Raw genomic sequence first — 15,066 nt, forward strand, 5'->3', positions numbered from 1 at the left:
GCCGCTAGCAAGAAAGCTAGCAAGCAAACCCGTTAGCCTTGAATGTATTTCTTCTAAACTTAAAAAGCCACATACACAGTACTTCCATATGGAATGGGACGAAAACATTATTGACTCCATGCAGTTTTAAAGTAATGTAATGTCGCAATGTTGTATCATTACTGCCACCTATTGACCAGAATACATTTAACTTGTATTTCAGTATAGCCTTTGGCTAGCAGGAGTCATGGCTAGCAATAATGCAATGCAGAAGCCAGAGCCTGGAGATCCACTTCCATTGTTAAAATCGCCTGTTCAGGAGCACTTGGCTGTTTGTTTTTTAATGCTACGAGTCCACTGGGCCGGCGCCAGTTGGTGCCAGTTCACACCAAAGATTATGTGATTGGCGTGTAGTGGCTCGCTGTGGCATCAAATTAATGTTCGCTCGGCATGGTGCTGTTACTCGGCGCCACAGCAAGCCACTACGTACTAATCACATAATCTTTGGCGCGAACTGGCACCAACTGGCGCCAGCCCAGTGAACTCCTAGCATCATTGCTAGCATCATTGCCACAACTTAGCTCACGCCATTACATTCCAGTGGATTCCAATAGGCAGATTGTTTGTGACATTTGGTTTCACTTGGTGGACACGAAGATTTTGAAATTTTATTGGGCCAAATTAAATTTTGTCCACAGTTACGGGCCACCACAAGCCAGTTGGGAGGCAGTTTGAGCCACTGCACGCCACTAGGCACCTTATTGCCGACACAGCAAATTGCATTGGCGTGAACTGGCACCTACTACCGCCGGTCCAGTGGACTCTTAGCGCAATTGGTCCTCGACATATTCTAAAAATAAAATTAATTCATTATTAATAAGATATATTCACTGCTACAGAATAACTTTTTTCTTTATTACTCGGAGCACAGTGGCCACATTGACATTTAATAGTTAATAGTATGAGGACATTTCCTCCATTTTCATACTATTAACTCCTAATACTCTCTAATACTCTCTAAAACTCTTTCACACACACACACACACACACACACACACACATCGACCCTCCTTCTTCTTTGGTGTTTGTTACTGTCAACGACTGGGCTCAAGTGTGGAATAGAAGTTTGTCAGTAATAAAAAGTATTCAATAATAATAAAAACAGCAAATTAACTGCTCGGGTTGCCAACGTCTGGGAAAAATAAGTAATAATAATTTTATTATATTTCTCACAGAAATATAAAACAATACAAAATGAGTCTCTAAGCTTATGTCAGCACAGGTGTGTCCACCTTCCAGCACTATTAAAGCTACTTTTACAAATAAACATTTACAATGTACAAAGCACATCTACACTCAAACTGTGTGCTCATTGTCTTTATTAGGATATTTTCTTCTCATTTGTCAGCAAGTAACACTTAAAAAGGTAAGTTAGCACGAACCCATGAACACGATAGCCAATTGTGGCTTTCCCCGTGGGACAAAAACGAGCTTCGAATGAACCGCATTGCTTATTTGCTTGAAAGTCAAAATGTCACACTTGTCACGTATCAAAGTGTTTCATTTTTCAAGTTCATTTATTGGTGAATTATCTCCCCAAGGTTTACGGTTTGTATGAACCGTGACCCGAATACCAAAGAATGTACCGAACTGTGATTATGGCATATTGTTATCCCTATCAAGTATTGTGCTTTGTTATGATCTGATTCGCGCCCTCATTTAAAAAAGGGACCTACTGGGCTATTTTTTCAACCCTTTGTATTGAGTTGAGGACTCCTATAGAGCAGCTACACGCAATAACCCGCACAGAAAGCTTTCTAAATCTTCCAGAATCTGCACCTATTCCAGCTGTATTTCCTTGGATTTCCAAAATGGTCTGTTTAATTTTTTCCACCCACGGCCCGCCACTGGGCACGCCTACTCTGTTGCGATTGGTCCCACTCAGTTTGTACCCGGGCATGGTCATAGAAGGAAGTCACTGGCTGGATGGAGCCGGTGACGTCTCACAAGGCTCACTGTGACATCACAGTGAGTCTGTGTTACGAAAAACTCTCTGAAACCAAGCGTTCCGAGCCATCCCAAACTTCTTTCAGGGCTCACTTCACATGTGCAAACATGCTAATACAACATTAATAGATCATAAAACTGGGAAAGGCATAATAGGTCTTCTTTGAACCATGGTAACTCTTATGGCCCTGCCTCTTAAAAGCATGGGGATGGAGAATCATTGCCAACTCGGACTGAAACAAGGAATCTGAGTGTTATTCCTACCTAAGAAGTTGTACATAAACATATATTTTTCACGCTGAAATGTAGTGGTTAAACAGAAATTTGCCATCTGCTGGAGATAATTAGGGTAAAGTTTTTCTCATTTAGAACTCTTTGACCACAGATAACATGCTGCATTGCATCAATGCCATCTATTCATAGTCTAGATGTTTACAGTACAATCCTTGGAATAGCTTTCTATTAGTGATCGGGCAACCATTGGAAATTCAACATCAGGCCTCTGATGCATTAGTTAGTCTACCGCAGGCAACAGGAACGTTGACATTTGATATGCTAGTCATAGACAATTGAGTTGTAAAAGTTCATCACAATTTGCCAGAAGTACAGTCGCCCTTTCATTTTAGGGTATTTATTGGTTATTTGAACAGAAGTCAGACACTTTGGTCGTTGCTAGGGTGTTCTGAGGGGGAGAACTTGAGATGAAGGAAGATAACTGAAACTTTTGCTGCCAAAACAAATTGACCTCGGTCTTCAACTAACAGATGCTAAAAATAGTACACATGTCTCCTTTTTTCCATCCAAAAGTGTACTATTATAAATACAGGTGCTTCTCGGGTTACAAAGGAGTTCTGTTCCTACATGTTGGAAGAGACGTTTTAGTGTAAGTCTAGGCCAGCACATTTGGCCCAGCATTATGATTTTTTCTTCGGTCCACGCCATCGAGACTAAAGCCTGTTTCGTGCTCGCTGAATATACAGTATTTTCGGTAAAGTATGCCAAACCATGGAAGAATTGGACTGGTCAAAGCTTGCCAGCATCACAACTGGCGGGGCTCCTCCTTGTATGGGGGGTGCGTCTCATATGAGTCATTTAAGTAAGAGATTCTGTTAAGATTGTGCACGACGCAACAGAAAATTAATGTTCCATTGACTTTTTTTTTCAGGAAATATATAATAACACTATTTATGAAATACAATTTATTTATATAAACAAATAGTGTTATTTATTTTATTGTATTTGTGAGGAACCCAGACAGGGTTATTTGTTTATTATTAATTTCACCAATAGTGTTATTTCTTTCCCGACTATTTTCTGTGAAGAACCCACAGAGGGATATTTGTTTTTTTATTGATTTTATTTCAGAAATACTGTTATGTCCTCACTTTTTTCTGCGAAGATCCCGGGAAGGGTTATTAATATTTGCTTATGTGTGACTTTCTGGAAAACAAATGTTTACGTTTCGTAACACTGTTTCTATTACCATCAAAGTAGGGAAAAGTTATGTGGCCCTCACAGGAAAAAGTTTGGGGACCTGCACGCAGCTCCTTGGCCCATACACACACACACGACACATTCAAGGCTTCACAAAGTCTTGGAACTAACAAAACTCCCCATCAGCAGTGTGGAGCATCTTGTGGGTCGATTTCTGGTCAGTTTTTGGTGTTTGACAAAGGAGTTCCGTCTTGTTGGTGGGGGTCACTTAATTAACTAAAGCGTTGTTTTTCTCAAAATAATATGCATTGAAAAAATTTTTCCACAAAAAAAGTCAGACCTTATCAATGCGTGTTGCCGCCTGCGTATGTGTTCCACAGCATTTACTACATGCGCAGACGACGACGGCTGGGAGGGCAAGAGAGTAAAAGTGGTATTGTAAAAATAAGTACCTAAAAAAATTATAATAATAAAAAATAAGTACCTACAAAAAAACAGTGCTGTCTTGTAATTATCTGGACTGGTACAACAAGGATGTGTCTGACTCTGAATCATCCTGTATATCCCATCGCTTTCCTGGCATGGACATTACCATTGGGAAACTTTGGCTTCTTGCCATTTTGGCTATAAAGTGGGAAACAAAGAGCTGCGTGCAAAGAGGACATAGTTTGTTTTTGAAATAAAAATTGTTGATAGACCACGTCCTTGTCATCCTTACAACTATTAAAGTCAGTGTTTATCCTTAATGATGTGCGGCCAATAGTTAATTCTTCTCCAGCAAGTCTCATGTTTACAAAACAAAATTAAGTTTAATTTATGGGAGCTCATTTGTTATTCAGAATATAACTTAAAATACAAACATTCCACATGATAGCCGATTGTATTATGTGCTGTTCTGCCAGGTCAAAACTAATACATAAAGACTGCCAAAACATTTCCACGCTGTGCCCATGTGACAAGATCTGAGCACAGCACATGACCTGAATTAATCGGTTTTTATCCCGAACTGCTGATTGCGTTCTCGCATCGGAGGTCATTATGTTTGTTATCTCAATACCAGCGGAAGATGGATACAGCACTGCGTCACGTCAACGTGTACTCACAGCCATGTGTCATGTCTTACCTTGTCCAGTTCGTCGTGCAACTCCGACAGGGTGGGTCTGATGAGCTTCTCCCCGAGTGGTGCGGCTGTCTGCCGGTAGAAATCGATGTTGGGCACGGCATCGATGGTGTTATGGCCAAAGGTCCTCAGGTAATAGGTGTTCGTGTGGGTGTCATAGTGATAGTGATGCTGGCCGCCTGTGGATGAATGCAAGCTCGTCTCGCTCATCACCGTGTCCCCGTTCCGCACCCCCTCGACCGGCGCTGCCTCTGGTGAGGCCGGACTCCCAGCTCCACTCGGGTCTGCAAAGTTAACAACCCGAAACCGTCCTTTGGCTTCCTCGCCGCTCGTCCCCGGATCTTCAGGAGCAACGCCGGGAGTGGCCATCTCGCTGGACGGGACAGTGGTGGAGGCTTCGGAACTCGGCGACTTATCTTCGACCGCTGCTGCCGCCTCGGCCACAAGGTCCACCTGGAAGCGGCTCTGACTGTGGGTCGGACCCGGCGGGTTCTGCCCCGCATCGGGCCTTAAAAGATCATTCTCCGCTGCTGCTGCGGGAGGCGTGGATGATGGCGCTGACATGGCACAATCAGCACTTCTAATGCAAAAAGTAACGGATAACCCGCTTTACAGAAAGGCACGTTGGGCCCGCTACCCCAAGCCAGAAGTTCAATACGGTCCTCACAACTATTTGGTTAGAAAAAAAGCGCTACAACGCCTCGAAGCTTGTTAGCTCGAAACAAGAACCTACAGCATGAACACTCCCAGCCACCTCCTGACTTTATTCTCCTTTAACCGAAATTCACAAGGAAATCATTGTTGTTCTCCCCGAAGTGAAGGCAGTCTTCCTGTAGTTCAGAGCAGGATGCTGCCGTCGACCTTGCCGGAGCTCCTCCTAGCTTCCTAAAGCCTCCCTCGCCAGTAATATATGCTTGGCATCACTGAAGGGTGGGTTTGTGTGCTATCGCGAGATGTCCATGTTCGCGTTTCTTTTTTCAGACGCGCATGCGTGGGGGAGGTGTCCCGTGAAGAGTGAGAGGGGGAAGGGGGTTCCCAGAGATAGCAGCTTCTTTAAAAAATCTATTTATTTTGCACAAAGCAATATACAATACATAATATTAGATGACTTTTCTTACTTTATAAGTATTATTTTGGTAGTGGTACCACACCAGGCATTGGTACTATCATTTTTGATCAATATGATCATTACTGGATACCCAAGTATCTCCAAAACTGATGGGTCTCAGTTTGGATTGGAACCTTACAAAGGTGTGAAAAGAAGCTAGGTGCTGTTACATGTCGTTTTTAAGGTTATGTATGTTAAACTCACAAAAAATATATGTGGATCTCACAAATGTAAGAAATGCTACAATTATCACAGCACCTATCAGTAATCAGGGAAAACTGGGGGCAAAGATGTGATGTTTCATGAAAAAGTTCCTCCGTAAGTTATATTCTTTTGAAAAGGTGAGGGTTTTCCTCACTGCACTTTCGGTAAATGCATATTTTGTAGTCCAATTTTCAGTGTTTACTTTTCTTTGTTCAGAGCGGTTAGTGCCATATTTGTTTAAGTGCTGCTTCATTGTGACGTATATGCCTCCTTGTTGCCCCCTGCAGAGCGTAGGCAGTACTGCAGGAAAGAGCGCTTCTCTAGTTCGACCTAATGGTTTCCTTTATTTGGGGTGATGATATTTAGCAGGCCAAATGAAAAGCTTTACTGAGCCAGATGTGTAATACGTAGAGCGACATAGGAACAATACTACTATTTAGAATGTAAATAATTGCATTTCATGTTTGTTTGTGTTCAAATGAAAATCCTGGTGGGTGTTTATTTGTGTTTAAACTGGGAGTGGGGCTCTGCAGAGCTGCCATACAAGGAGAGCGGAAATACTTTTGGGTGTGGACATATGTGAAACTGAGCACACCTATGAGTGGAAAAACAGGTATAGAAAATGTGTCTGTGACCGTTATACTGTAATTGTAACAAAAAACACATCTGACATTACATTTAAAATGTTCCATAAATTGACTCATTATTTTGGGGGGGTTTTGTATTCGGTCTCGGGCTGATACTGGCACGCGGGGGCAAGACACTGGGCCTGATACCAGACAAACCATGTGATGATCTTATTATCACATACTATTTAATCATGAGCTTATTATCACGTACTATTTAATCAAAAGACCATTTTGTTTCCAGAAAATGTTCAGTTTATTACATGTATTATATCTAAACAGTGTAAACACAACAAGTGCAAAAATATTTCAACAATAATATTTTATCAACAGTCTTATCTTATCAATGTCTGACAATTAAAGTTTCCATTAAAATTAAGTTTGTTTTTTTTGGTGACTGGAGAAGCACTAGGCACGAAGCACTCGTGTGCTGTTCTCTGATTGGTTGTTTCACGGGCACGATACCAGAGCAGCGCGCTCTGAGTGGACAGCTACGGGGGCTGATACTGGACATGGTTAAACTCTATATTTTATCAGTATCACTGCCCTGGGCTTTGACACAGTATCATTTCGGCCTTTTCCCGTATCATTCATGGGGTGTTTCTAGGGTACAGGGCCAATTAATACTGTAGTATGTGATAATAGATGTTATTGATGGTAATGCTCATGCTTAATAGGTTACCATTTTTTCTAAAAGGGAATAGATACGTATAATAATAAAGCTAGCTGATTCAGTTTATTAACTTTTTTAGTTTATTAATTTTTATATGAGAAATTTGGTCCTAGTATTGACCCCTGGGGTACACCGCAAACTATCTAGACATGAAGATGCGTGTTCTCTTTTGCAAAATGCTTAGCGTAGGAGTAAAGTTAGTTGCCCCGTGACATGTTTACCATGTTGTAGACTAATTTGTAATTGCCTCTGTTGAAATACTGCGTGCAGAAATAGTGCATTTCCTTTGAAGAACATATTACGTCATATACAGAATGCTAATGTTGTTCACTTGTGCTGCAGTAAGCATGACTTCTTGACGGACTTTTTATACAAATGCCCCCAGCTACCTACCAGGCTAAGAAAACATGCACAAAATGCAGCTTTGTATGAATAGTTAACATCTGTAAACACATACTAGGTATACTGTATGGCAAATGGCTTTCAGCCGTCTTCTCTGAGGGAAAGAAAACAACCCAACAAGAATAATGGTGCATATACTAGAGAGAGAGTTTTGGGGGGTAAAGGGCTGTTGTAAAAAGGGTGAGGGTAAAAAGGGTAACATTAGGGTTTTAACCAATGTTGCTCAAATTTCACAGAGATGTGTATCAAATTCAATGGTGTACAGGCTCCAGGACCAACTCTAAAGCAACCAGCCTGATCACACACATTCAGAACTGGAGATGCCCGATATTGGCTCTAACCGTGTTCAAGTCAATTTAGACATTTGGAGTCAGTCTAATTAGCAACTTATTCATATTTGTTAGTGTTGCTATTCTTGCCTTTGTATCTGCACAGAGTCTGGTACGCTAGTTCCTGGGTGGAGCCACATACATACTATGCTGCTGCTTGTCTTATATCTTCTCCAGACGACACTCAAACGCTGCATTCCAATGGCACTTTGAGGTGCCCTTGTTGATGTCCCCTTGGCACTTACCCCGGGGGACTCCTCGTCACTATAAGCCTTGGTCCACAACTTCACAACATTGGAAACCAACTACAACTAAACAGATTTTTGTAACAAAACATGGTAATATACACATAGGGATTATTGAATAATTAAAAAAATACAATAATAATAACAATGGGAAGGTGTTTGTTATCACACTACACCTCCAACTAGTTTTTGGAATAGCAGGAAGTGAACAAATGTAACAGTTACTGATTGTAAAAGTACCAGATGGAGGGGTAGGATTTAATAAGCTTTGCTTCTTCCTACTCCTTTTGGACATGTGGAACTGTGAACTGTGAACTGTTATGTGATGTGAGTTAATCTGATGCATGTTCAAATGAAATAAAACCATTACCAACCCTTACCATTACCAACTAGTGGTAGAACCATTGCTCGGTATGAAAGTGAATAAGGGAAGCTGCGTTCCATTTATTATTTCCGCTCCTCCCACTTCCACCTTCTCTCAGTTTTGCCAGTGGCCTCCACATGACGTCGGCAATGATATCATACCAAGTGCCTAGGGGAAGTCAGCGAGGGCAACTCAATCTGCTATTGGAATGCAGCCTAATTATCCTTGCTAGACTCGCTTTTTCTACCTTTATTTATTTTCGTATGCATGGCTTTGCCATATTTTTGGTCTGTACTTTGTCCTCACTCGACCTTATGTCGTAACTGTTTTTCGTTCTTACCTTTTTCCCCTCTAGGTGTAGAGCGCCTATTGTTAATAAACCTTAAAATACATAAAGGGGCTTGAAAAGATTATTATTTATGCTATGGCAAGCCAATCCAAAACAGTGAAGTGTAGCACACATGCTGCACTGAGAGCAAGGGTTGAGTTGTTTTTGATGAAAGTCATAGTACCCTGTTACTCGAAAGGTCACAGATATGGTCAAAACAAACGAGAATGTGATGGTACATAAACTGCACTACACCAGCATCTGCCATGTGATGTAACACATAACCGGGACATTTTTATAGTCGCTGATATTCTTCTCGTAATATGAAGGTTTTATCTTCAAATAATGGAAATGTGTTTTAGAAGTAAACGATGCAATTACTGTTTTGTTTCGGTTTTCCTCACAGCCAAGAGATCCTGGTTTGAATCTGCAGTGGAACATAATTGTTGGCGTTTGCATGTTCCCCCTCGGGGGCTATAAGGGTTTTCTCCAGGTACTCACACATGCATGCAGGCTAATTATAGACTACTTAAATTGCCCATAGGTGTGAATGGTTATTTGTTTATATGTGGCCTGTGTTTGACTGGCAACCAGTCCGGCAACCAGTCTCTCCCAAAGCCAGCTGGGATAGGTTCCAGCTCACCTGCAACACTCATGAGGACATTTTCCACAGCAATGATTATTGCAGCAAATGATTCTCCAAAAACAGTTATTAAGAATTCATCTTCTTGCAGCTCAGAGGCCAAAGATGAGTGAAGCCGCCTGTGTTGGTGTGAGGTTTGTTTGAAACATACGGCAGAGATTCACAGGGTATGTGGCAAAGTAGCATGTCTGTGCAGAGTCACCCGAAAGGTCATGCAGCACGCTGCCAATACCTTCTGTGTGCTTTTCATGACACTGTGGGGGTTCGCTTGAATATTTTAACTTGCTCGCCACAGAAATAACCCACAGGGCCAAACCGGTGGCACACTTCTCACATTACAGTGAAACGCTTTTTTCAAAAATGGCGTATCAACCCTGTGGTTGAGTTGCAGACACTTAGACTCTAGACGTCCTGGTTGATGACATTATTCCTGTTTGTTATATTTATTTGTTTATTATATTATATAGGACTGTAATAAATTAAGTAATCACACAATAAATGATAATTTTGTCAGCCTCAAAATACTGCCACGTGCATGCGAGGCTGTTTCCCCTGGTCCACTGCTTCCAAACACATAGAGAGTTCACTCCATAGAACAATGGCATGAAAGGAATGAGCCCTGAGTCAGTCATACTAATCAGGGACAGGAAAAAAGGACGGATGGGGTCCGTGGGTTTGTACTGTGTCCAGATTTGGTCTAATGTAGGGGTCTCAAACACGTGACCCGTGGACCAAATGTGGCCCACAGGACACTAGTTTGAGGCCCTCACCTTGATATGAAAGTTTAATGTTAGTGCGGCCCGCGCAAGTTTGATATGGATGCTGTATGGTATCATGTACCCAGAAAAAATGATTACGTTTGATTAATGTTCATGTTAAAGGTTAAATAACTGTTAATAGTTATCCTCCCTATCCGTGTGGAAGTGGTAAGTTTTTGGCTATTTAAGTTTAAATAACTTGAAGGCTACCGTTTAGGTCGCTAGCTCTCTAGTTTGCGAGTTAGCCTGTGTCTCAACCCTGCAGTTGCGCAATATGTTGTGAATAAAAAGAGTATAAATGTGACTATAGTCGTGTTTTGTCATGTCTGCAGGGCTCTAATAATGCTTTGTTCATTTTAATCTGAAATAAATAATTTGTCTACCCACCAACTATATGTGGTTTCTTAAGTTTTTATTATTTGCTGTTTTATTATTATTATATTTATTTATTACTGATTGATTGATTTTCTTTATTCTTGAATTGTTTATTTTTCATCTTATTTTGTGCAGAAAAATAAAACTTAAGATATTTGAGAACAGTGGAATGTTTTATCAGCGCTTTTATTGTAGAAAATCGGAAACAAAGCACTGAAAAAGTTTGTATATTTTTCTGTTTTTAATAAATGCGTTTTTTTTTTTTTTTTGAAAACCTGATGTGGCCCAGTCTCACCCAGACCCTCGCTCCAGTGGCCCCCAAGTAAATTGAGTTTGAGACCCCTGGTCTAATGCAATTAGACTATCCAAAAAATGCATGCAAACCAAGGCAACATTTTGCGTATTTTTTTGTACATTAACTGAAAAAAACACTAACTGGGGGATATGCTAACCAACGTTCCACTGTCCAAACACGTTTTCATCGTTTTAACATCACAAGATGTACGTCATATTGTACACTATCCAAAAAATGCATGCAAACCAAGGCAACGTTTTGCGTAATTTTTTTTTACATTAACTGAAAAAAACACTAACCGGGGGATGTGCTAACCAAGGTTCCACTGTCCAAACACGTTTCCATCGTTTTGGCCTGAGAATTTCAGCTCATTCATTCATTCATTTTTTTCCCGCTTATCCTCACGAGGGTCGCGGCAAGTGCTGGAGCCTATCCCAGCTGTCTTCGGGCGAGAGGCGGGGTACACCCTGGACTGGTCGCCAGCCAATCGCAGGGCAAGAATTTCAGCTAATGTTGGTAATTACTTTAGTAAGTATTAATAAAACTAATACAAAAAAAAAGACAATATTGTTATGGTTCAATTCTTTTTAAACATGTATACAAGTTACACCTGAGTACATCACACAGCCCAAAAAGGAGTAGGAAGAAGAAGCAAAGCAATAGAGCTTCAGCTCCTGTTCTCCACATTTGTTTCCATGGTGGACAAGTGAGGAAGAGTACTCAGTAGGAGGTTGAAGTAGTCGAAGTAGTACTACTGTCCTACCTGATAAGAACAATGGTTGGGTGTGCGTCAGGAGGGAGCAGGCTGTCACAAAGTAAAACAAACAAAGGAAGGAGGTGAAGGCAAAGCAAGTTGGTTGCCATCACAGGATAGAATGCAGGTGAAAATATTTTCCTGTCGGCCAGTGTGCTACCCAGGATGTCAGAGCGCGACATACTGAAAAAGAACTCATCAAACTGACAATTGTGACTCCATGTAAAGCCATTTGCAATCAAAATGCATGTGAAACATGCATGGCTACTGACTGGATCTTTTCTTTACTGACAGAAATATTGGCTTCAAAACGACTTTGTCATAACTTTACAGAGACATTCACACAGTGTGTCAAAATGAGGTCTTGGAAGAGTGGAAATTAACACATACAGAAGAAAACACCAACATCTGCAGTCGCAGGTGTGGAATTCAAACACACACCAACTCACCAGTGTGGCTCAAAAGCCAAAAGAGAAGCCTTTGGAAAAGTAAATTTGACCCTTTCTTTGTCTTTCTTATAAACAGACAATAGCCGTATTTACGCTACATGTTTCTGGTCAAAATAGAAGGCACTACTGGCAAAATATGCTCATACTGGTAACATGAGTACGCCTGAAAAACGTTTCATTTTGTTTCACTTATACATCTTGACATTTCAGCGACGCTTTCTTCTTTAGATTGAAGGTTATGACTTAACTTTCATTTTAATCAAAGACGCTGAATTGGATAATACATTTTATTTTTTTTTATTTGTATAGCGCTTTTCAAAATACTCAAAGGCACTTTACAGAAGAATGGAGTTGAATAAAGCAAGTAAACGATAAAAAGATACATTAAAATACAACATTCATTGGTTAATACACAGTTAAAAGATGAGTAAAAGCGGGGCGGGGCACAACAGTCAGATATAAAAAGTTAGACATTAAAAACAGATTTAAAGAGGTAGGTTTTTAGTTGTTTTTTGAAGGTGGGAAGGTCAGGGCAACCACGGAGTGAATGGGGCAAAGAGTTCCAGAGGGTGGGGGCAGCGATGGAGCAGGCTCTGTCTCCCCAGGTTCGGAGCTTGGTCTTCCAGGGGAGTGCTAGGAGGTTGGAGTCTGAGGAGCGAAGGGGGTTTGTGAGATATGGGGGGGTCAGATCGTGGAGGGCTTTGTAGGTGATGAGAAGAACTTTGAAGTGAATGCGTTGGGGAACGGGAAGCCAGTGGAGGTTTTTAAGGATGGGGGTAATGTGTTGACGGGAGCGGGTGGAAGTGAGGAGGCGGGCAGCGAAGTTGTGAATATATTGTAGTTTTTTGAGGGTTTTGGACGGTGTACCGTAGAGAATACTGTTGCAGTAGTCCATTCTGGTTGTGATGAATGCATGGATCATAAGTAATCATAAGGATCATAAGGATAAGTTAGAGAATGAGCATGGTGGGGTGGTGGTTCCTCAGGAACGCTCAGGAATGGTGGCTTTGTGTGGTTTTTGTGTGATCAAGCAGACCAGTGTAGTCCAACCTTTGTCCAAAGTGATCTATTTTATGTACGTATGTGTAGTATTGTGGTCAGTCAGTGTCAGTAACATACGTTCACACTGCATGGAGTCAGCCATGGCATGTCCGATATAGAATGGAGTGAAAATAAGTTCTCCTCCCATTACATGTGGAAGTGGTAAGTTTTTGGTTTCTTACTTTGTCCTGAAACTTTCTTTGAAAACCTTTATTAATTTAAGAATAAATAAATTGAGGGCGGGCGGCACGGTGGTCTAGGGGTTAGCGCGCAGACCTCACAGCTAGGAGACCAGGGTTCAATCCCACCCTCGGGCATCTCTGTGTGGAGTTTGCATGTTCTCCCCGTGCATGCGTGGGTTTTCTCCGGGTACTCCGGTTTCCTCCCACATTCCAAAAACATGCTAGGTTAATTGGCCACTCCAAATTGTCCATAGGTATGAATGTGAGTGTGAATGGTTGTTTGTCTATATGTGCCCTGTGATTGGCTGGCGACCAGTCCAGGGTGTACCCCGCCTTACGCCCGAAGACAGCTGGGATAGGCTCCAGCACCCCCCGTGACCCTCGTGAGGAAAAGCGGTAGAAAATGAATGAATGATGATGATAAATTGAGGGCGAAGTAGTTACCTTGGTAGCATGCTATATTTAAAGTGGCGGCCCGCTCTTGTGATCCCTGTAGTGATCCCGTCGCCTGCGCATTACAGTTGAGTAATGTACTGTAAACCAAGAATAATATATATGGGTGCTATTTCATGTCCGCAGAGTTCTAATAATTGTGAAAATCATGTTATGAAAGTCGAAAACAGGTTTTCTAAGTTTGAATGACAAAAATATTACATTTATTAATATTGAACCCTATTTGTTGGAAATTCGCTTATCACGGTGGTTGTCTGTGAATATTTTGTGTTAACTGACATTACTGCTGGCCAAGTGGTTAGCATGTAGGCCACACAGTCAGGAGATCAGGAAGACCAGGGTTCGATTCTCTGCTTGGGCATCTCTATGTGGAGTTTGCGTGTTCCAAAAACATGCTAGGTTAATTGGTGACTCAAATTGTCCATAGGTATGAATGTGAGTGTCTATATGAGTGTCTATATGTGCCCTGTGATTGGCTGGCGACCAGTCCAGGGTGTAGTCTCTCCACGACCCTAATGAGGATAAGCGGCATAGAAAATGGATGTCTGCAATTTAAAGTCACGGTTAATTGGTTCTAGACCAAATATTTGAAACTTCGAAACTAAAAGGGCTTGAAACGGTGTGGGAAGAGGGCCCCCCAAAAAGCTTAGAACTTACCACTTCCACACTAAATGGTAGGAGAAGTAAATGGTAGGAGCCATGGCTGACTCCATGCAGTGAGAAGGCAATGGTATGCAATGCAAGATAATGTCTCATGAATGCAACATTACTGACAACTTGTCTTTCAATATTTTTGGAATAATAATAATAATATATAAACTCTTAATTCATTCCTTCTGGAAGAAATGAACCGGATTTCCATTAGTTCTAAGGGAAGGAAGTGATTCACTTGGCATTGGTTTTGCTTAGAGTGTGAGGTTCTGTAAGGGATGAACGAGGCGAACCAAGGTTCTACTGTAGTTGACTTTTATGTGTAAATGCATGTAACCTATTGTGGAATGGTTGCAGAAGGAAACCGGTCTGTGGTTTGTGAATTGATTTTGTCTACTGTCTTATAAATCAATAATACTGTAGCTTATTTCTTCATGTCTGGGAAATGATAAATGACTGATGCATGTTAATGGTTCTAAGCTCTCCTTGATAGCAATGATAGATTCCATATCCAATCCATTACAATCAATCAATATTTTAGACATAAATCCTTTATGTGGTTGCTGTGGGCAACAATCATACATGATCAGAAAACTCTGATCTCGTTCAAGTCCATTTAAATGTGCACAGTTTATTATTTCATTAA

At 41.2% G+C, this 15,066-nt stretch overlaps 1 protein-coding gene across 2 annotated transcripts in view; it reads right to left on the minus strand.

Annotated features, from left to right (window-relative positions):
• slc12a2 (solute carrier family 12 member 2) overlaps positions 1-5,456 on the minus strand; it is a 46,149-nt gene extending 40,693 nt beyond the window's left edge. For both annotated transcript variants that reach the window (XM_058059626.1, XM_058059617.1), the window contains exon 1: positions 4,544-5,456. In XM_058059626.1, the coding sequence (XP_057915609.1) occupies positions 4,544-5,104 (561 nt within the window). In that variant the 5' untranslated portion in view covers positions 5,105-5,456. The remainder of the gene's footprint in view (positions 1-4,543) is intronic.
• Positions 5,457-15,066: the final 9,610 nt, after the last annotated feature.

Source organism: Doryrhamphus excisus, chromosome 2, assembly GCF_030265055.1.
Source record: "Doryrhamphus excisus isolate RoL2022-K1 chromosome 2, RoL_Dexc_1.0, whole genome shotgun sequence".
Lineage (NCBI taxonomy): Eukaryota > Metazoa > Chordata > Actinopteri > Syngnathiformes > Syngnathidae > Doryrhamphus > Doryrhamphus excisus.